The sequence below is a fragment of the Stegodyphus dumicola genome, chromosome 8, assembly GCF_044657685.1.
Source record: "Stegodyphus dumicola isolate Sdum_Otavi_A_Nest chromosome 8, ASM4465768v1".
Lineage (NCBI taxonomy): Eukaryota > Metazoa > Arthropoda > Arachnida > Araneae > Eresidae > Stegodyphus > Stegodyphus dumicola.
Window position 1 is genome coordinate 175,416,752 of NC_140775.1, and position 22,073 is coordinate 175,438,824.

Here is a 22,073-nt window from a genome sequence, read left to right on the forward strand (position 1 = left end):
AATGTAAACTGTCTGGACGGTCATTAAATCATTTCCAATTTCTTAAAAATTTTATTACTGAATTTCAATACATATATATATTTATAATAAAACATAGTACTGCTCCATTGATTAATATGAATATAAATTACAAGCTTTTGTTTAAAACCTTATCTGGCTAGAAATATTGCAAAAATATCATAAAATGCAAGTAGAATTTTCCTTTACGTGTTTTTGTCTTTTAAAACACGCTCAAAACAAATTTAATTCATGAATTAATTATAATATACTTTCTAAACGCTTATAATCATTATTAATAATATTAATTTGCCGTTTTATTCATTTTTTAAAAAGCAAAATTTTAAATTTTAACGGACATAAAACATTTTATTTAAAACCACTCAGAAACTTATGTGATCTCTTCTCTTATTTTAGCCATTTGTTCTCGTATATAAATTTCATTTTAAATTAATTTATGTGCATTTTAATTAATTAAAAAGTTTAATGTTTGTTCCAGCACTATTTCAATAATGCTACAGTCAGAAATTTGATCACTTTCATTGCACCACCTCTTTCTGTTCGTATCTAATCGCAGATAATTTCAACTTTTGAATAAACATAGCATTTTTGTTGACTGATAATACATATAAAATTATTTGCTGAGCTCAGTATAAATATATAAACTTGCCAGTTTAAAGGTGAAAAAATTTTTTTTCCAACTTTAATTTGTATTTAAATAAATCAGTATATACGCATAAATAGAGGTTTTTGATAGTTGGAGTCATATTTAATTACACTCCTTTTCATTTACACTGATTTTTAGTAAGTTACTGAAAAAATTAAGAATTAAAAAAAAATAAACACTGAGGGGTTGTGGTATTTAAAGGGGTGTCAAAATTTTAAAAACCTTTTTATAGCATTTATTACCGTCAGATCATTTCAAAATTCCTCTTCAGTGTAGTAAGTGTATTAAGGTACTTTTCCAGCAAAAAATTGAAAAATCGGTAGTTTCATTGATTTTGGAGGTACCGAGTCCCCTTAAAATGATACATCGGGTGTATGACGCTTAGATGATTAGATTAAGCCATTAGCCATTAAATTATGACAGGGAAACAATGGGCTATTTACCTAACTGTTCCATTCCAGTTTTGAATGATCATCTTGGAATAGGTATTTTTGACATCTATATATTATAACATAATGAAATGCAAATAAAGAAAGTTCGAGTTGGCTGCACGGTTATTTTTCGTAGTTTTTGCCATGTGTAATATAAACACGGGCTACTTTCTCCCAAAAAGTCTTTCACGAAAGCATGCCTGATAGCCTTAATGTGCTTTGCCATATTAAAATAACCTAGCCTAACCTAACCACTTTCTGTTACAGTTATTAGAACATATAGCTAAGATTTCTCTACAGCCGGCAGGATTTCATAGTTTTAGGCGGTGGGAATGCGGTCAGTCTTTTATTTAGCAATTCAATATTTAATTTTAGTTTATGAATGTAAAAAAATTACTTTTTTCCAAGTTTTGGTATTTGCTAACATTTTCTATAATTTTTGTAGCTTAACTTATAAAAGACGTTAGAAAATAGTTTAATCTAAGTAAATGCATACATGTGTTTTTCAAATTTTGGTAATTATCTTTTAATCTTATCTTTTAATGTCAATGGTGAGAGGACTGTATGCGGCAAAAAAAGCTTGAGAACTATTGGTCTTTAGCCACAACAAAATTTCCATGTTTCAAGCCAGAAATTATGATAAAACATTGTACATCTAGTTATCTAGTTTTATGTTTTGCCACAGAGCCAGAAGATAAGGAGCAATGCATGATTTTGCTTTTTTATTTAAATTGTAGCTTTGTACCTTACCCATAGCAAGGGCAGTAGTTTTAAAAAAATTATTTTGTCTGTTAGGTGCTGTTTTAAGAGGATAAATTTAATTTTTACAGTGCTTCTTTTACTAGAAAAAATATCTGGCATTCTTTGTTCTTTTTACTTCCCTGTACAAAGTAAAGGAAGCATTGAAATCGCAAAAAAATTCGGGTATCATATTTAAAAAAAAATAGCCATTTTGACAACTCTCGAATCCATTCTGAATGATTTTTTTCGTGACATCTGTACGTTCGAACAAAATAAAGGACTCCTTTTTCCAAAACGGATTAAAAATGTATTCAAAAGAGACTTTTTTTTTTTGTAACGTACGTATATATCTCGCTTAACTCAAAAACGAGTAATCATAGAACGGGTAAATTTCGTATATGAAACTGCAATAAGATGTAGCTGTAGACTATCCTTTTTCGTTGCGATCGGCCGCACCAAACGTGTATATGTTACCGTAAAAGACCGAAATTGGAGAATGTCGACTTTCACCGGAGAATGTCAACATTCACCAAATACGTCGGTGAAAGACCGAATATTTCACTACATTCTTGTATATTCGGACTCTCACCGGTGTATGTCGTCAATCACAGATATGCTCTGGTGAAAGTCGAAAAGAGAGGTCATAAAGTGCCATAATTGTTTAAGTTGTTGCAATAAATAAGATTTGAACCACATAATTTAGTAAGTATTTTATTACTGTTATTTTATTTTCTCATTTAGAACGTGCTGTATAATTAAGTAAGTTTTTAACTTCTATTATTTTCCTTTCTCATTTTGAATGTATTGTGTGTTTTAGGTTCTCATGTTCTTAAGTTCTCAAGTGCGTTTATTCGCGACTGAATTACGGAGAAGAAAATATAATATTGTTATACGTTCAACATTCACCATTAGTACATGGTGAATGTTGACATGACCGGTGTAAGTCAGAAAGAGTATTTGGAAAATATTTCGGACATACACCAAGAGACTATGTGAATGTTGACATTCACCGGTGAAAGTTGACATTCTCCAGATTTCAGTGTTTCACCGTAACATATATATCCCCACCCTGTTATCTGGCTTGGTCAGCTCAATATTTTTTCTTATACTTCCACAAATTGCTCATTTTTACCTTATAAGTACTTGAAGTATGTTGTTCTCACGTTCAGTTTAAGGTTTTTATGACTTTAGGTAATCCGCATGCAATAGTTCTACAGTGATCAACAATTCAAAAGCTTAAGGGGACTCATGCACCTTAAAACACACAAAATCTTCGAATATGTGACTTTTGCAAGAATTGGAATAACTTATTTATTTTAGCAGCAATTACTTCCAACTTTTTACAGCTGACTACATGATAATATAGCTGCTTTCTTAAATAGTACTAATCAGAAAGTTTGTGTTGCCACAAATATTTTTATAATTTAATCCGGTTTGTGACAAAACGTTTCGTCATGTTTCCACCTTGCGCGCACAGTTTAAGACATTCTGTTGCATAATGTAATTCCAGATTTAATAGCTTTTATAACATTTGGAAACTGCTGTGAACCAAAAATTCTAAGAATTTCATGTCAAATGTGTATTTTATTTGGAGTTGAGTTTATAAAATATATTTTGTTAAAAAAATTCTAATATTTTCGTGCATAAAATTTTTTAATATTAAAATATTCATCAGATTTTTAGTTCAGTTGAAAAATAGTACCCATATAAAGAATTCCATCAAATTTCAAGCATGTACCATTAGCCATTTTTAAAATATCATGGTGGAAACATGACGAAACATTTTCTCACAAAGCGGATTAAATTACAAAAATATTTGTGGCAACACAAACTTTCTGGTTACTACTTAAGAAAGCAGCTATATTATGTAGTCAGCTGTAAAAAGTTGGAAGTAATTGCTTTTAAAATAAATAAAATATCCCAGTTCTTGCAACAGTCACATATTCGAAGATCATAAGGGGCTTAAGGTGTATGAGCCCCTTAAGGGGCGCTGGGTTTAACAAGGCCGCCGTTTGTTTACATTTGAAACAGTTAATAGAATAGTGAATTAAGTCGGTTAGGCACAAACTTTAGTGTCTTTTTGCCCGGTGGAATCTAACTTTCTATTTAGTGCACCAAAAATTTGGTCTTCCTGCCCTTTGGACCAATTACTTGTTTTTGTTTAAAAATTCTAATTTTAACTGAAAAAAATTATTTTTAACTGCGTTTGTTATTTTAGGTTTTCCTGTATTTTACAATTTTGAATGCAGATATTTTGAGTTTTTACGTATTTTTGCCTTACCGCGAAGTGAGAACTGAATTGAATGAATAAGAAATATAACGCTAATGAAATTCAAGGAATTAAAAAATGTGTATAATTTAATAGGCCGTACAAGGAAGGCATGTTGTGCCCGCATCAGACATTTTTCCTAAGTTACGCATGATATTTTTAATGCGTTCCTGTATCTTATTTGCATCATTCCTATATTATATTCGATATGGAAAAATAAAAATCTGATGTGTACACCACATGACTTCCTTGTACTGGAATATTAAATTGGAATATTAAATTATACGCATTTTTTCTTGCATTTCATTTAAACTTATTGGATTGAATTAAATCTACTTTGCCGACAGCGCATAAACCACAATAGAATAAATGCATTTTTTAAAATTCACTCTAGTATTTGTTTACCATAGCGACACTCCGGCGTTAGATTCACTTAACAGTATTAATAATTATATAACAGTTAACTTATATAATAAATATATAACGGAAACTAAGTTAACTGTTATATAATCCAATAATTATATAAGAGTTAACTTATATATTTCGTTCATATTATAACTCATAATGCACAAAATTTACATCATCTAAAGAATAGCATTATCTAATCGTTGCCACATGTTCTATTCAAATACTATACTAAAGCTAGAATAATGTATAAAAGAAATTAAGAAAAAAAAAAAAAAAAAAGTTTTTCACAGACGATTGAGTATTTCTCATTCAATTAATTCAGTTCTCACTTCGCGAGAAGGCAAAAATACATAAAAACTCAAAATATCTATACTAAAAATTACGAAGTAAATCTCAAACACTTATTTCCTCGAAACAATTTTAGAAAGAATTAAGCATGATTTAATTGGCAATAATAAATGAATGCGTTATCTTTGTTGTTGCGAAGCTAAGTTTCTCTAGATTGGCAACAAATCCACTAGTCTCCTGTTTCAAATGTAAACATCAATGGCCGCCATAAAAAAAAGGCTTAGCGGCACTTAGACTACTTTAAAATTGTTGATAATTCTAAAAATATTGCACACAGATTTACTAAAGGCATAAAACCTTAACCGGAAGATAAAATCAACATAATACAATCATTTTTAAAGCAAAAAATTTCAATTTACAAACATATAAGGGTAAAGAAACTGAGCCGGGTAACAGAGTGGATATGTATATATAAATATTTATATACGTTTGGTTCAGCCGATTGCAAGCAAAATACGAGGTGCACATCTACATGTTATAGCAGTCCTATATACAAAATTTCAACGTTCTGAGGATACTCGTTTTTCAGTTATGCGAGATACGTACGTACGTACATACGTTCGTGCAGACGCCACGAAAAATTCTCTTCAGAATTCATTTTAAAGCAGTTTTATAATTTTTTTGAAGGAAAAGAGTATTTTATTCTGTCCTTACGTACAGATATCACGCAAAAACATCGTTAAATTGCATTCGATTGTGGTCAAAATGGATATTTTCGTTGAAATATGCTGCCTGAATCTTTCCGCGATTACAATACTTCCTTTTTACTTCGTACAAGGAAGTAAAAATGTGGTTCTTTAGGAAACAGCAAAATCATAACCAACTATCCAAAATTTATTTACGAGAGCTGTTTTCGAATCACAAATATGTTAACTAGAGCAGACGATAATTTATTCCATCGCGCAGAAGTTGTTGCCAACTAGTTTTTTATGCTTTGTTAATTTAAGACAATTGCTTAATCTAAATTATTCAAAAAGACAGCCAAAAAACGTATGTAATTGTTTATTTTAATTATTTCTTTGTAAGTAGATATTTATTTATTTGTTATTATTTCAATACCTTTTGTCCAATACTTTTTTTTTCATTCGGTAAATATTATGGATCAGAACATTAAAGAAAGAAAACTAGAAGACAGCAAATTTCTTTACAACGCATTACACGTAGGAAATGCCGTTGGTAAAAATCTAATCGTAAAATTTGTGTTTTTAAAAAAGAAACCGCAAAACCGCCTTTTCGCTACGTCAACATTAAATATTCAAAGTTAATTGTCGTTAGTCAGTTGGAGTAAGCTGGCTGTTGCCAAAATCGAGCACTGTCTTCAGGAATAACTTCTCCATTTTCCGCTAAAGGCAAAGGCTTGGATAATTAATTTGTTGGTGGAATTAATCATGAGAAATGTACACTTCTGCGTTTTACAGAGAAGGGAAGCAGCTTTTACAGGCACGGGTACCTCGTAATTATTTTCGAGGGAATGAATTTCGCTAATTAATAATGAATGCTCGACTGTAAATTGAAACAAACCGTCGTTTTGGAGGAGAAAAGTCTTGAAAATTTTATGCCGTAATTGAGTTGAAAATCGAAGTACTCTGCGTAGGAATTCTGAACCATTTTGGAAGCCCTGGTTGTGTAGAGGTTATTTTGTAAATTGGTGCTGATGTTAACAGAAACGCCGCAATTAAAGAAAACATGCGCTGAATTCCTGAAATATCACTCCTCCACAAATTTCTTTAAAATGTATCTTTCATATGATTAATCAGACAATTTTCATACTTCATAAAGCATTGCTAAGGAAATAGAAAATTACTTAACTTTAGAAGGTTTTTACGGTTTCAGCATAAAGAAAAATTCAAACATCTGCAATACGAAGACTTAATATTTTAGTAAACACCTCATCGTAGTGGAGTTTAACATTTAAATTTTCAGATAAATTAAAAAAGCATTAAAAATTAAAGACTACAAAATACAAAAGTTAAAAATAAAGTTCTGTACCGTTAACCTAACATACAGCGTTGTTATTATTGTTATTGTTACTCATCTCGCTTGTCTGATATCAGAGCAAACCCACGAAATTCATCGTTCCAAGAAGTGCAAGATTGCGCTAATCGTTGGCAAGAATCTTGGGCACCATACATGTGACAGTACGACTTTGCTCAGTTCTGCCCCGAATTTTGAAGGATAGCACCCAGGGGGGGGGCCTCTCTAGAGGACTTTCGGCTCTCCACGTCAGAAGGGAATAGTTGTTACTGTTTTGACTAATCTGGCTTGTCTGATATTAGAATAAGCCCACGAAATTCATCGTGCAAGATTGCCGTTGTCACTAATCTGGCCTGTCTGATATCAGAATAAGCCCTTGGAATTCGTGCAAGATTGTCGTTGGCAAGAACCTTGGCACCATACATGTGACAGTACGATTTTGCTCAGTTCCGCCCCGAATTTTGAAGGATAGCACCCCGGGGGGAGAAAAAAGAAAAATATTTTTTTTCTTTTTTTTTTTTTTTAAAGCTAGAGTACAGAATATAAATTGGATTATGCTTTATGCTTGAAATATCAATGTTTATCATGTTGTTGGTAGTTCCACTGTATTTGCTAACTAGGAATGGTTTTGAAAAGTGTATCGTAACCTAACCTTAGCATTTTTCATTTATAGTATTATCTTTGGTTACCTGCATCAATAATGGATAACAGTGTATGGTTTGATTAACATTGTATATTATTTCTTAATTTTGCAATAATATAGCTAACTAGTACAGTGTGAATAGTAATCAAGATATAGAGCTACTGTATTTACAGTAATTGTTCAGTATATCTGTATAAGTAGTAGTATGAGGTTATGCGACTTTAATGCTTTTATATTTTGTAAATTTTGTACATATATATAATAGAATCACAATGTAATGTACCCAATGTAAAATGCAATTCTAGCCGAGTTTGTACTTTTGTAGCTTATAGTACTAGAGTGTAAAGTTTCGTAGGCATTGATTGTATTGTACTCGAAATTGTGCGATAGAAAAATGATCTAATATTATCGTATTATATTTATAACCAGGTTTACTATGTCTCGCATTTATATAGGATATTCTATGTCTTGCATTAATATATTCTTCTGCGTCTTGCATTTATATATGATATTATTACAATGTATAGTACTCAGTGTAAAATGTAGTGTGGTCTAGTGTAAAACATTGAAGTAGTATTGTAGTGTAAAGGAATTATAGCAACATTGCCCATGTTAAAGTAGTGTAGTATAGTTAGCAGCGTAGTAGTTAAAATAGAACTTGAGTTAACAACCAGGCAGTTATAGATACTAAAAACCTATGTAAAATAATGAGTGATTATGAAACCTAAGATTTTGAAATAATAAATGCTGTCGGATCAGCGAGTCACGATTGGACAGCATCTGCCAAGTGGAAACAAATACCGTAAGGCTTACTATATTTAAAGGCGGCAGTCCACTTGAGCAGCGTTCAGCCTCTCGAGAGGACTTTCGGCTTACCATGTCAGGAAGGAATTGCTGTTGTTGACCAATCTCGATTGTCTGATATCAGAACAAGCCCACGAAATTCATCGTGGCAAGGAACGCAAGATTGCACTGGCAAGGAGTGCAAGACAGTATCGTTGGCAAAAGCCTTGAGCACCATACATGTGACAGTACGACTTTGTTCAGTTTCGCCCCCAATTTTGAAGGAGATTGATATCCAGAGGTGACAGGTCCGAGAGTCTTCCACACCCTTCTCGTGCTCCTGACCTCTCGGAAGGAGTTTCGGCTCGACACATATTTTGAGAGCCCGCATTCCGCACAGACAATATGCATGTACAAACATCCATACCTTATCCGGCATTCGAAACCGAACCCCTCTGTGCGGCAGTCACCAACCAATATCCCGGTTGGTGGGCACATACAGCTTTAGAAAGAAACATCTTTTAACAATATTCTTACTTGCAATTTAAGATATCTTTAGGTTACACTTCCAAGCTAAAGTATTTCAATTTAGAATTATGTACAGTAAACCCTGTCATAATAACCTCCTTTACACGACACTTTTGAAAATGAGCAATATTTTTGGCAACCTAAAATAAACATCAACATCCAAAACTGCCTTTCCAAATGCGACCACCTTGTGTCACGAGTGGTCATTTTTGGAGAAAGTTCACTTTAAATTATTCTATTTTAGGCAAGATTAAAACTTATTCCCTTGTTCCATCGTAAAGTTGTTAAGAAGCACTCTTGGGAAGAACCTGAATCATCGGAAACTTGCTAACAAGCTTCCGGAACTTATCTACTGATTTTACTCTGGATTACAGAAATCGTAGAAAGATTGCAACAGGGAGCATTCTAGATTCACATTAATTTGTTTCACTCCTCCCGGTGGATTCTGAACATCATGTTAATGAGACCCCTTTGCCGGTCTCTGGGGTTGCCTTAGAAATCTATACCAAACGATGCGTTACACAAAGCAAGTGATTATAATTAAAGCCAAGGGCAAGCCACTTCCTCGCGTTTTACAGGCTACAGGTTTTCACCTCAAGGGTAAAACGACAAGCAAAAATGTCAGGACCAAAGAGTTTGGGAAACGAGATATCTTTGCATTATTCTTTCCACGTACAAAGAAAGGGACTTTAAACTCTTTTTTTAAAATAAAATTACGATATTATAGTAGACAAAAAATGGCGAGAATTTAGCTAAAATGGCCAGTTTTGATTAATTAAACAATAAACAGAATTGAATGTTAAAAATAAATTGTGGATGGCTTCAATAAATAAGAAAACCTTCCCTAAAATACTGCAAAATTGCAACCTTACAACTTGAAAGGGGTAAAATAATTTGAAATATTGTTTTGCTTCTTATAATTCGACTTGGAGAATCCGAATTGGAGAACCTCATAAGCTTAGTTTGAGGTCGCGACATGAAAACATTTCCAATGGATGTTGTTTCCACATAGTGAAGCAGCCCTTAGGGTATCGGAACTGTTATAATATAGAAGTTGCAATGAAGCATAAGAAAGGAAACATGTACCCTTTTCTGAAACAATTAAAGCTTCTAAAGCATTTAAAATAGCATATTATATTTGAACTTATATGATTATGTATGTTATATATTATATAACTTATGAACTTTTATATGATTATATATGTTATATATTGTGTAACTTATAAAGAGAGAATGACTGTGAGTCATATATGAATCCAAGTCGTTCTTTCTTCAGTGAGGCCCACCAGCGACCCAGCGGTAAAATCGCTTAACACTGGTAGTTCGGGCCTGGGTTCGATTTCCGGCGAACGGCCTAGCTGCATGGGCATTTTCGTGGTTTTCTCCATGTGTAACGTGTATAAGAGTCAGTTTCTCTTATAAAATCCTCCACGAAGGCATTCCTTCCCGGAGGCAGTTAGCCCTAGTGCGCTTTACCATACCAAACTAAGCCAATGTCGCTTGAGTCCTTATCTATCTCTTCCGACTTTCAATATATTGTTACGAAATGTACAGAAGCGGAGAGATAACTTTCCCGCAAAGCAGTTTTAGGGTTGCCACATTTGGCGAGAAATCGCCCATTTGGAGACAGAATTGGCAATATACCATGGACGGATGGAGAACCTTCTGGAACGAATTCTTACCGGCTTAGCCCAGAATGTTCTCGAACACAAGCCGAAAGCTATATAAATCCTGCTGGTCCGCAGTCAGTTAGCGTGTGTCTCGTCTAGCGAGTCAGTCCGTGAGGAGTCGATCGAGTTGACAGCCGGGCAGCTAGTGCCGAGTGGATCGTCGAGTACACCGAAGGAGTCTGTTAGTGTATCGCGGTTAGTGCATCGTCGAGAGAGCGTGTTGAGCTTCGGGAACGAATGAACCGAAGAGTCGGAAGCTGTGATGGTGTGTCGTCGAGTGCATCGCGAGTTGTAGCGTGGAGAGTTTCGAGAGTACGTGGAGTTCCGAGAACGACCAAGCAGAGTCGGGAGCTGTACTATAGTGCTTTGTCGTGAAGCTGTCTCCAACGTGATAGCCTGATAACCTGAAAGCTGACTCGCTGATCGTGTTTATAGTAGTTCATCGACGACTGTAAAAGTGTTTTGGAGCTGTCCTAATTAATATTGGTAAATAAAGTGTGTTTCGATGCTTCATCAAGTGTCGTCGTTATTCACTCTTAATCTACGAACTCCGTACGAACGCGAAGGAAGAAAATAACGTAACAACTGGTGTCAGAAGAAAAGGAAAAAATAACAATATATTTTCAGTTTAGAAACACGTTGTATTTATAGAAAAACAATTATGTGCTGTCAATTAGAATCATTTGCAGCGCCTTTAGAGGTGAAATAAATGTATCATATCTGCATTTTAGGAAATGAAACAAGGTAAGTGCAAAGCAGTTTAGAACACACTATGCGAAAGACATGCTATTTGTGCGCAGTGTGATGATAAATGATAAAGTGAGATACTAACGAAAGTGTATAGTTGTATAAATAATAGACTTTCGCTCGTCTCGTCAATTAGCCTTTCTAAGTACAGAAGACATATATAACTGTTTGAGAGAGGACAGGTTCAACATGTTTACTGTCATACTGTATACTACTTAGGTCTTGTCCAAACTGGCCTGCATCGAAATTGGCCTGTGTCAGTCTTCATCTGTATCGACGTATATGATCATACTTGTGGACCAAGTTACAACATGTTCCACAGAAGTTGATGGAAGAAGGAAAAAACTCAGCGACATCACGAGCTCTCTGAAAAGTACAGAAATATGGTAGATATATTTGGTCATCGATGAGAACCAGCATCAATACCTTGCCTAAGCTCCGATGGTGTGGTGTATTTAATTATAGCAAAGCACACTAGGGCTATCTGACTAAGGGGAGGAATGCCTTCGTGGAGGACGTTCTAAGGGAAACTGGCTCGTATACACATTGCACATGGGGAAAACCACGAAAACACTCATGCAGACAGCCCGTTCGCGGGATTCGAACCTCGGACCGAACTACCAGTGTTCAGCGACTTTACCGCTCGGCCGCTGGTGGGCCTTAAGAGCCGATGAAACAAGATAAGTGACAATCTTCTTTCACTGGTACAGATATACTGTTGCGCAGTTAACCTTCAAGTGCCGAGCGAAGTTTTAGACACGTTACTCTATAAGGTGTTTTCTTCCTTCTTGTTGCTTGCCTTCGTGGCATAACGGTTAGCACACTCGGCGCGTATTCGAGAGGTCCAGGTTCGAGTCTTCGGCGAGGACATTGCTCATTTTTCACATCTCCCGCATAAAAAAAAACCTAACGACTGTACAGCGGCGCCCGAACTAAAAGGCGGTGGATGATGATTTTTCGCCACCAAGATTTGGCTGTTGGGTCCCCTAATCTCCATTCGCTCTTTAAAAGGGGGATATTTTCTCCCTCCTTTATGCATGTCTTTGCGGTGTAACGATTAGCACGCTCAGCACATATTCGAGAGGTTCAAGTTCGAGTCCCGGCGAAGGCATTGCAAATTTGTCGCTTCTCGTGCTTCCAAAATAACCTAATGATTCTCCAGTGCTACAGTTTGAAGATTATATTTTACAGTAAGAAGCATTAGAAATATTTAAAAAAAATATAGTTTAAAATAAAATAAAGTTAAATAATTCAGTGTTAAGTAAGGATTTATTTTAATATTTGTTCTTTAAAAACACGGTAGTTGCATTAAAGCAAAACCACTGAAGTGGAAAAAAAAATTTTCTTTACTAAGAAAAATTATTTTCTGCGGCTTGTGAAAGATAAACTTAATTAGAAAATTTATTTCATAAGACCATTCGAAATGCACGTAGCACAAAATCAAAACTAAACGTATGCTGTAAAGTAATTGAAAAAATACGATTAATAACTAATAGGATTACAGAAAATTTGTTCAAAGTAATTATTCGTGTATTATGCTTGGCATTCGTGTTTGACGGGTGGAGTTAGAGCAAAGATTTAGAGAGATTAATCCTAAATCAACTTATGGTAAATCGGAAGCTTATTATTCTCTTTTTAATTACTTGGCAAGCAATAATTCTGTAGATCAGAAGACTTGGTATTCTTAGAACACAAAAACAAAATGTAGTTCAGAGTTGATCGTAATTTGCTGAGATTTCAAAAACAGAAGATGTGCTTCTTGCGTAGAAAATTTAATATTTGTTTAGTGAATTGGATACAATGGACACAAAAGTGCTTTGATAGTTGTTCATACAGATATTTCAGTATAAATAACCTAAAGAAATTAAAATTAAAAAAATCCGAAAAGTTCCATATTTTCTTTGCCTTTATCCCATATACAATTAAAAAGCAAAATTACAGAAATTTTAAAAGTAGCTTCTTAGATGAGCACAGAGAATTTCAAAATAGCACGAAAAGATATATACCGGACAAAAAAATCGTAAATGTTCTTTTTTACCTAACTTATATCAGGAAAGGCGAACAGGAGGAAATGTGTGTGGTATGGATGTTACGGTGAAACACCGAAATCTGGAGAATGTCGACTGGAGACTCTTACTTCTGACTTACACCGGTGAATGTCGACATTCACCCTGTACTAATAGTGAATGTTGAACATATAAGGATATTATATTTTCTTCTCCGTAATTCATTCGCGAAAAAACGCACTAGAGACTCAGAATAAGAACTTAAAAATATAAGAACTTAAAACACACAGTACATTCAAAATGAGAAAGGAAAATAATAGAAGTTATAAACTTACCAAATTATGTGATTCAAATCTTATTTATTGCAACAACTTAAACTATTATGACACTTTGAATTGCACAAGACGCCCTTGCTTTTACAACTGCATTTATTTGTGGAACACTTCCTTTTGGAATAGCAGCGTGTACATATACTCCTATCTTTTGGACCTACACCAGAGCATATCTGTGATTGTTGACATACACCGGTGAGGGTCCGAATGTACAAGAATGTAAAGAAATATTCGATCTTTCACCGACGTATTTGGTGAATGTTGACATTCTCTAGTGAAAGTCGACATTTTCTGGTGAAAGTCGACATTCTCCAATTTCGGTCTTTCACGGTAACATGGACACACTCAACAGATCTTACAGAGGGAAAAACCTCTTCTCATCTGTTCTCCTGCAAAGAGAAAAAGAGCGGCCAAATTTTTCCCTACTTGCATGCGCTGCGCTTATCGCATCAGGTGGAAGTTCATTCCTTATCTTTAAATTTCGCGCAATTTATTATTACGTTGTAGCCTTATTATTAATTTTTAATAATATATATATATGTATATATATATAAGAATATATATATATAAGAAAGAGTCTGTCTGTGCGTGTGTATGTATCTTTCGTTCATGCGCGTAAGCTAATAGACCCAGGATTACGAAATTTGGTACATAGGTGCATCTAGACAGGAGTCAGGGCACCTAGAAGCGATTTTTTCAAAATTCGAATGAGTTTTTTTTATTTGTTTTTTTGATGAAGTTGCATCAAATGGCACGTTGCCATTGTTGCTGATATCAGCACTGTTGAAACACGGAAAAATGAGGGCGAAAATTCTGTGCAGTTTTTTAATTTTTATGTTGCTCTTGAATACTGGATGTTTGTCGAGAGAAGGCAATGGGAAGTTGATTAATTTATTTATTAGGATAATTAATATTTGCCTTAAGGTATATTGCTTATTTTGTTGTAATTTTTTTATATGTAATAACTTTTATTGAATTTTTGTTTTTTAAAAAATTGTTCTGCAGAGTAAAATTCTGTACAGTTTTTAAATTTAATGTTTGGTGTTTCCTTTAGGCATTTTTCTGGTACATTTAAAAGCCAGACGAAGGCTGGCCGCATAGTGGTTAGGAGTAAAGTTTTTGAAGAATTTTATCAGCTGATTTATTTTGCTAACTTTAGTAGTCATTGTTGCGCAGAGTTGTGTTGTAAAGTAAAACAATGAAATAATTGATCAACATCCCTTTAATGTTTATACATATAAAACTATATATTTATTATTTAATTTCGTTTAATCTTTTAGCCAAATCTTAAAATGTATACACAATTTTTAAAGTTAGATTTATTAATTACTTTTCAATCCGCTCATTTTTATTCCTGTATATTTCATACTGTACCGAGTTTCACGCATTCCCTTATTCAATTCGTTAGAATAGGTGCTTACTAGTATGCGCAGAAGCACGCTGAATCAAAAACTAGTTTATCTATTTAATTAGTTTGGTTTACTTAATATCTCGTGTTTAGATTTGTTTCTTAATGTGGTTACATACTTTGTTACTTTTATCGGAATACTGTTCGGTATTTTTCTCTGCTCTTCATGTGGTTACAAAAAACGCATTTTTCTCAAAATGTTTAAACATTAATAATAGAAGCGGTGTCCATAGCGCAAATTAGTTTCAAAACTCTAATATCGCCTTTGGATCTGAAGCTGATAATATCGTTAACTTTAACCACGAGGCTTCCAATGCCATGTTAGGTAAATAAAAGATTAAGATTTCGTTACTGATACGAAAATGGCACCCCATTTAGCTGGAAATTGCTAAACTAAAGCTAATGTAAACTGCTTTTATTATTTATGATAAATTTTCAATCATCCTATCTGCTTATCATCCAATTTGTTTCGTCACTAAGCTTATCTTAAAAATATAAAAGTTGCATAGGACAGATTTAAATTTTGGTAAACTTTAAATATGACAGAACACGATTAAGTGAAATTAAAAGACTGACTATAGTATTATGCGCTTAGAAATTTAAAAAGTGATAACGAAAGAAAGCTCTAGAATTTTTAAGTTAAAGACTAGAGTTAACCCGAAATTTTGATGCTTATGCATACAGCAGTTAAAAATGCTTAGTTAGATCGTTCTAAAATTTATTCAAAGATTGTTTAAATAATTGGAATTTTAAAGATTTATAAAATATTACATAGTCAAATCTAAAATAGATATCCTTTCAGGATATAAGATAATAAGACAATATTCTCTTTCACTGCTTGCAGTACATTAAAAAATCTGCTTGATTACAAGATTGTTGTCGCAGTTTCAGATATTCGCTAAGTGTACAGTGAAATATCAAAACATTCGTGTACTGATGTATATGATCATTTCTTGACGAAATTTATGAAAGGCTGCAGTCTTTCATTAGCTTCATTCCATGTAACTTTCTTATTCTGGGTGTCGTTTTCCTTTTCATCTTCTCCTTCTCATCATCCTTCTCGTTTTCCAGTACATGTCCACATTATTTCGTTATCATCTTCGATGTGAAGGAAACAAAATTGTCTATGTCCACTCTACGCTTGCATTTCCTATTTTTCACAGTAATCTTTACAGAACACATTCTGTATCTAAGGTATTAGCCATGGGCGTCGAGGTATTTGAAAGCCAAAAGAACTTTTGTTCCTCGACTCGTCATCTACGAGCGTGACTATAGGCTAAAATGACATAATATTCTTTACAATTCTCCAAGCAACAGATAAAGTAAATATGTCATCTTTCTATGCGAATTATTACTAAAAATCATGGATATTATATTTCAAAGTTCACGCATCGACGCATAAAAGGGGATTGGAATCGGTACATATTTTAGTGGTCGGGTTCGTAATAGAATGCACACAGCTCCGATGATGCGTTAATAAAATTTATTTTTTGAAAAGAAACACTTTAGAGATCTAGAATTTTCCACAAAAATAGTCGCATAACTTTTCGCAATATCGAATAGCACAATCAGTAGTTACACTTCATACTATTATGAACGTTAAACACAACGCAGTGCAAAACGCAGTTAAAGAGAAAGGCTACCGGGAGATTACTCAGCACTCCGAACCCACGCCGGGTTAGTAGCTAACAGCAACAATTGAAAGCAGATGCTTTCTCCGGACTTATATAGCTTTCACCCGGCCACCAAGATATTTCTAGTACTTTTTGCTTTTCGAAATTACTGGAAGACAATATGAGGGTCGAATTACGGTTACAGCTAATATAGTGATCAATTGCATTTATTGAATTACAGTGGTACAAGGACCGGCTGAAAATGTCGCCAAACTTTTGCCAAGTTTGGCAACTTTTGGCGATTTTTCGAAAAATTTGGCAAAAAAATTATTCGCTAAAACCATTGCCAGCTTGGTGATATCTCGAAACATTACCGATGTACCCATTTACTCAATGTTAAATGGACTTTCCCCTGTATTCTTACTTTCCTGGCATAGCTTTTCTCTATAGACTTTTCCTATTACATTGCCCAGAAAAATACAACAATTTTATATATAATTGCATTAAAATCATCTACCTATATACAATATTCGTAACGTAAGATTTGTTACGCCTGGTGGGAGGAACATAACACGAATGTTTTCCTCATTTAAGTCTTCAAATTATTAGCCCGTTACATATGCTTTAATCTCAGTCCAAATTCCGAATTTACGTTTAGATCTGAAAAATTGCCTTTATTTTGATATTATCGGTCGGAGATTTTATTATACAAGCTGTAACAATTAGTTACTATTACGTAATCTAATTTAGGAGAAAAAAAGAACTCAGATTTTTTTCCTTTTTAAACCACTGCTTTATATTTAAAATTTGCGGCCTGTTTTATTTTAAAACAAGATGTGATAGATTAAAAATAATAATTAAAAAACAAAATTCAACATTCTTAATGTTTTCATCTGTAGTATACCGAAAAATCGTTTGGATACGTACGCGTATGGGAATATGTGATAAAAAAAACAGCACGCACTCATATGTGCATATGTGATTTAAAAAAAAAAAAAAAAAAAAAAAAAAAAAAAAAAGCACTGACCTTTCCGATGGAAAAATTTTCCTTCCTTCCAACCGATCGTAGGAGGCAGGGGGGCACGGGTGGTGGCGAGACGCGCAAAATCTCTGCGAAATTCGTGAGAAACGGAGGGGGCTCGGCATCCGGGTGGTGGTGCTGACGTCGTCTCTTCTTGGAGGAAAGGTTCAGCCTTTGGGCTGCCCTGGAAAAAAAGAAAAAAGAATATGCAAAATCGCTCTTTTTGATACCTTATCTGTAGCACAAGGTAACCAGAACGCTTTTAAAAGACACCCTTCCGGCCTTAGATATTTTTGAAATGTTGGACTCGTTTGTATAAAGTGCTTCTGTGGATGTACAGTAAATCTAAGCCAGTAAAATAGAAAGTAGAAATTTATGACTCTTATAAGATTGAAGATATTTATTACCTTTCAGGAATAACAACATGCTTTTTAAATTCTAAGAAAAACATCCTTAGTCTTAAGCAAAATTAATAACTCATGAAATAATGTAAAATTTTTACTCGCTAAAGTACTAACATTCTCATTCAATAGTCGTAGCTGACCACTCCTTTTAAAACGAATGGTTAGGTTGCTGGTCCACTCATTTTGCTCCTGGTAACAACAGAGATAAAGTATTGTTACTGAGAAACGGACTTAAATATTAACGCAATCAGTTTGGCGCAATTTGGCGATTTTTTAGAGCTGAAAATGTAAAAGTTACATATCGGGTGCAAGTTGATGATTTTTGCGACTTTTGAAAACGTTTTCCAACTATCGGTGTTTATGGTAAGTTGGTAAACATTATCTACATATGAAAAGAAAACATGCTTTAGCAAATTCAAACGCAACTTTTATAATTATTCAATAAGGATTATGTCATACACTAAAAAAATAAAACATTTACATTCTTCACCAAATGTAAATTTTTGGCGGTTTTCTTTTCCAAGTACACAGCGATCTGTTTTCATTAAAAAATAACAGAGAAGTGCAGACACTCCGCGCCGAGCAAATCTCGACAACATCGGCCATCTATATCAAACGTATCTTTTCGTTGTTCCATTTAGAGATTTTTTCCAGCAAAAATTTCCCACTGCTAGCATTTTTAAATTGCAGGTTCTTCCATTGCTAGCAAATCCCACAAGCGCATATTTTAAAATTAATTTCACGAGTAAAAATATCACGATTTATTTATAAAAGCCATTGGAACTTGGAATAAATTAAAAAGAGCGCATACGAAAATGGCGACTAAAGGTTTGTTATGAGCATGGTTACCTGAAGAATGATTATGAGCATATTTGGCAGAGTTGGGCACATTCTGAAAATTTGTCAATTTCTGCTTAGCTGATTGTATTAACACGTACGGATCCTTAGAAAAACATGGCAGGAAATTTTGACATAGCTATTGATATGCAATGTATAGAAATTCGAAATATAAATCTGTAATATAATTCCTTCTACAATCAGCATTATTATACTTTGACTTAAAATTAAATATCATGGCATATTGGGTTTGAAAAAATAATAATTACCTTCTTCGGAGATATATTTTTAGTTAATTTCATAAATATTAAACGAATTTTTAGCGTTAACAAAGCAGCCAAGTATGCAATAAGTTTTACTAATTAGATGACGGAGACAGCTCATTAGTAAAACTTATTACATTAACCATAAGTACATTAATCATATGCTTAGCAAGAAGAATCTGTCTGTCTGCCTGCACGTGTATGTATGCACGTATGTATGCATGTATTTATCATGCAAACTTTTGTATGTTTTCCCATTGTGGAAATACAGCGGTACTTAGAACTACCATTTTTGAACACGCATAGTATTCCTCTCGAACGTCTATAGTTCGAAAATCGAATTTTGAATTTAAAAATTTTTCTTTTTGCTTATTTCATATTTTGTGAGAATTTAAGGAGCTCTAATTTAAAACGTCTGAGAGATAAAACCTTTGCATTGCCACTTGACAAAACTTAGGTTTTTAAAGATGTGGTTTCACACTCGGTAAAATGCAATATCGAAATTAAATTATGATAATATAATAATTGGAATATCGAAATTAAATTTAAATCGCCTTTCGAATTAAATGAGAAAACTCAGTAATTTAAAAGAAATGTGTTTCCACTGACCGAATTAAAATATTTTCATCTTCTACGCGGCAGGATATTGTGCTTCAGGAAAGCGTAAGATATTTAGATATTCTTTCAATTTTTTCCTGCTATTACTTTACAAAATGTGCGATTTAACAGCCATAAACGGACATTCATTACAATTATTATTAGCTGAACCCGTGAAATTACATTAACTCGATTCATTATACTCGTAATTATTACATATTTTTTCTGCTTTATAGTAACTATTTTAGGTGGCTGCCACTCGGTTTGTTATTAAAAAAATCAAGCATTTATTTAAATTATTTACAGAGTCTTATGGAACACGTTACTTCCATGCTTTCACATAAGTATAGCGAATTGAATTATTTTAAATAGCATTACGAATCTTTTTCAACAAAAAAATGTAAAACTTATGTATATGCATCCAAAAAAGTAGCGATGGAAGTTTTCAATGAGTCAAAGATAAGCCCTAATAAAATATTAAGTTACATAATTTAAAAAAAATAAAATAATAAATTACTGAAATTCTCTACTTTGAAGGTGGATGTTTTCGACATCTTATACAAATGTGTTGTAAAGTCATTAGGTTATTTTTGAAGCAGGAGAAATAAAAAATGTGCAATGCTCTCACCACGACTCTCGACTACCAGGACTCTCACCAGGACGCATATAAGCATTCTGTACCGCGCCACGCACATGGGTAAAAATTCCTCCTCGTAAATGGATTTGGCTCCCGATGACATCATTTCTTCTACACTTAGGAGCGCCTTGACTTTGCTTGGGCTCGATAATGCTACTCCATACCGTTTGTTGACGATTTGATAACACTACCGAAAAGATTATTATGTGTGTTGTATTTTTGTTGTTATGAGATTACACTTCTTACAACACTCTAGTGTGGTGAATTTAATGTAAAAAAATGTAGCGATTTTTTTCCCTAGGGAGAAAAAGTATTATTTCTTCACATGCTAGCTCCGTAAATAAAGATTAATTGCAGAGATTTTTAATAAATGTATTCTTAATTTAAAATCCTTCACATTAACCCCTTAACTGCCGCGGAAAACGTACAAGATTCATTTCCCAGTGCCACGGTTTTTCACACAGGCGCGCGCAGTTATGCGTTGTATTAGGGGGAAAATAAGTGCAAGTTTTACTTTCTAAAAACTGTTTACTTTCACAAAATAAAGAATAAAAGAAAAAAATGAATGCACAAAATTTGAGTAAAAGTATAATAAAAAGATGTAAGTATAATAAAAATGAGGGTTTTATAATAAAAAAAGTCCCTAAATGGAGTTTCGATCAATTCATTTTTAGACCAGTAAAGTCTAATATCAGGTTTCAGTGTTATACCTTGGGAAATCAAGTATGCCTAAAAAAACATATTTCTTCTGAACTGGTTGAATGCCACGATTTTGTTCTTGATTTTTTGTTTGCAAAGTGTTAGTTCATATACTCGTCTACAAAACGGTTAGTTTCAGTAACAATATGAAGCACGAGCAGTTCAAAAATAATTCAAAAAAGATAAATGGGTTTGAAACATCCGTTATATCTTTCTTTATTCCTGGAACCTACTACAAAAAGTAAACGAAAATGGAGGACACAGGACAAAAAAAAAAAAAAAAAAAAAAAAAAAAAAAAAAAAAAAAAAAGTTTTACTCAAACAACACTAGCCAATACCGCGCAGTCATTACTTTCACCGCTTTAGACACACCTCTCTCTCCAATTTCTCCCCACACTTCTCTGAAATAGTATTTTCCTTCGCACATTTTGTCAAGGTCATTGTGGTGTTGCATTCCAAAGCTTTGCGAATAATTTTAGGTGTAGCAGCGCAAAGCAAATGATAGCAGTTTGGAAGGACGTATATATACGCCTGGGGCAGTTAACGCATCGGCTGAGCAAGGCGTATATATACGCCCGCGGCAGTTAAGGGGTTAAAGGTGTTATGATGAATATTTCATGTTCATTATATACTATTCTCTGCAGATGCAATCTCCGTTACAGACAAGTCAGTTTTTTGGTAATAGCAATATTATCGCGTTCTAGACTAAACCTGGACTCATCCGTAAAGAGAATAGCCCTCCATTGTTCAGGCGTCCAGTGGACATGTTGTCGTGCCCGCTGCAAACGGTCTCTCCTATGGCTTGACGTGAAAGGCACGCAAATGGCTGGTCGCCTTGCATACAGACCACCTTCGTTAAGCCTGCTACGCACAGTTGATGTTGACACCAACCATCCGGTGGCTTCAGCAAGGGAGGATCTAAGAAGAGTCGGAGTAGCGGTTCTATTCCTGAGCGTACATAATGTCAAATATCGGTCATCGGCGCTCGTCGTAGCAGTTGGCCGTCCTTGGCTGAACCTCCTAGATACCGAATCTGTGGTTTGAAATTGC

General features: G+C 34.0%; 1 protein-coding gene across 2 annotated transcripts in view; it reads right to left on the reverse strand.

The window, feature by feature from the left end:
• LOC118186705 (uncharacterized) overlaps positions 1-22,073 on the reverse strand; it is a 1,213,074-nt gene that overhangs the window by 305,930 nt on the left and 885,071 nt on the right. For both annotated transcript variants that reach the window (XM_085822787.1, XM_085822788.1), the window contains one exon: positions 17,593-17,770. In XM_085822787.1, coding sequence (XP_085678913.1) covers positions 17,593-17,770 — 178 coding nt within the window. The remainder of the gene's footprint in view (positions 1-17,592; positions 17,771-22,073) is intronic.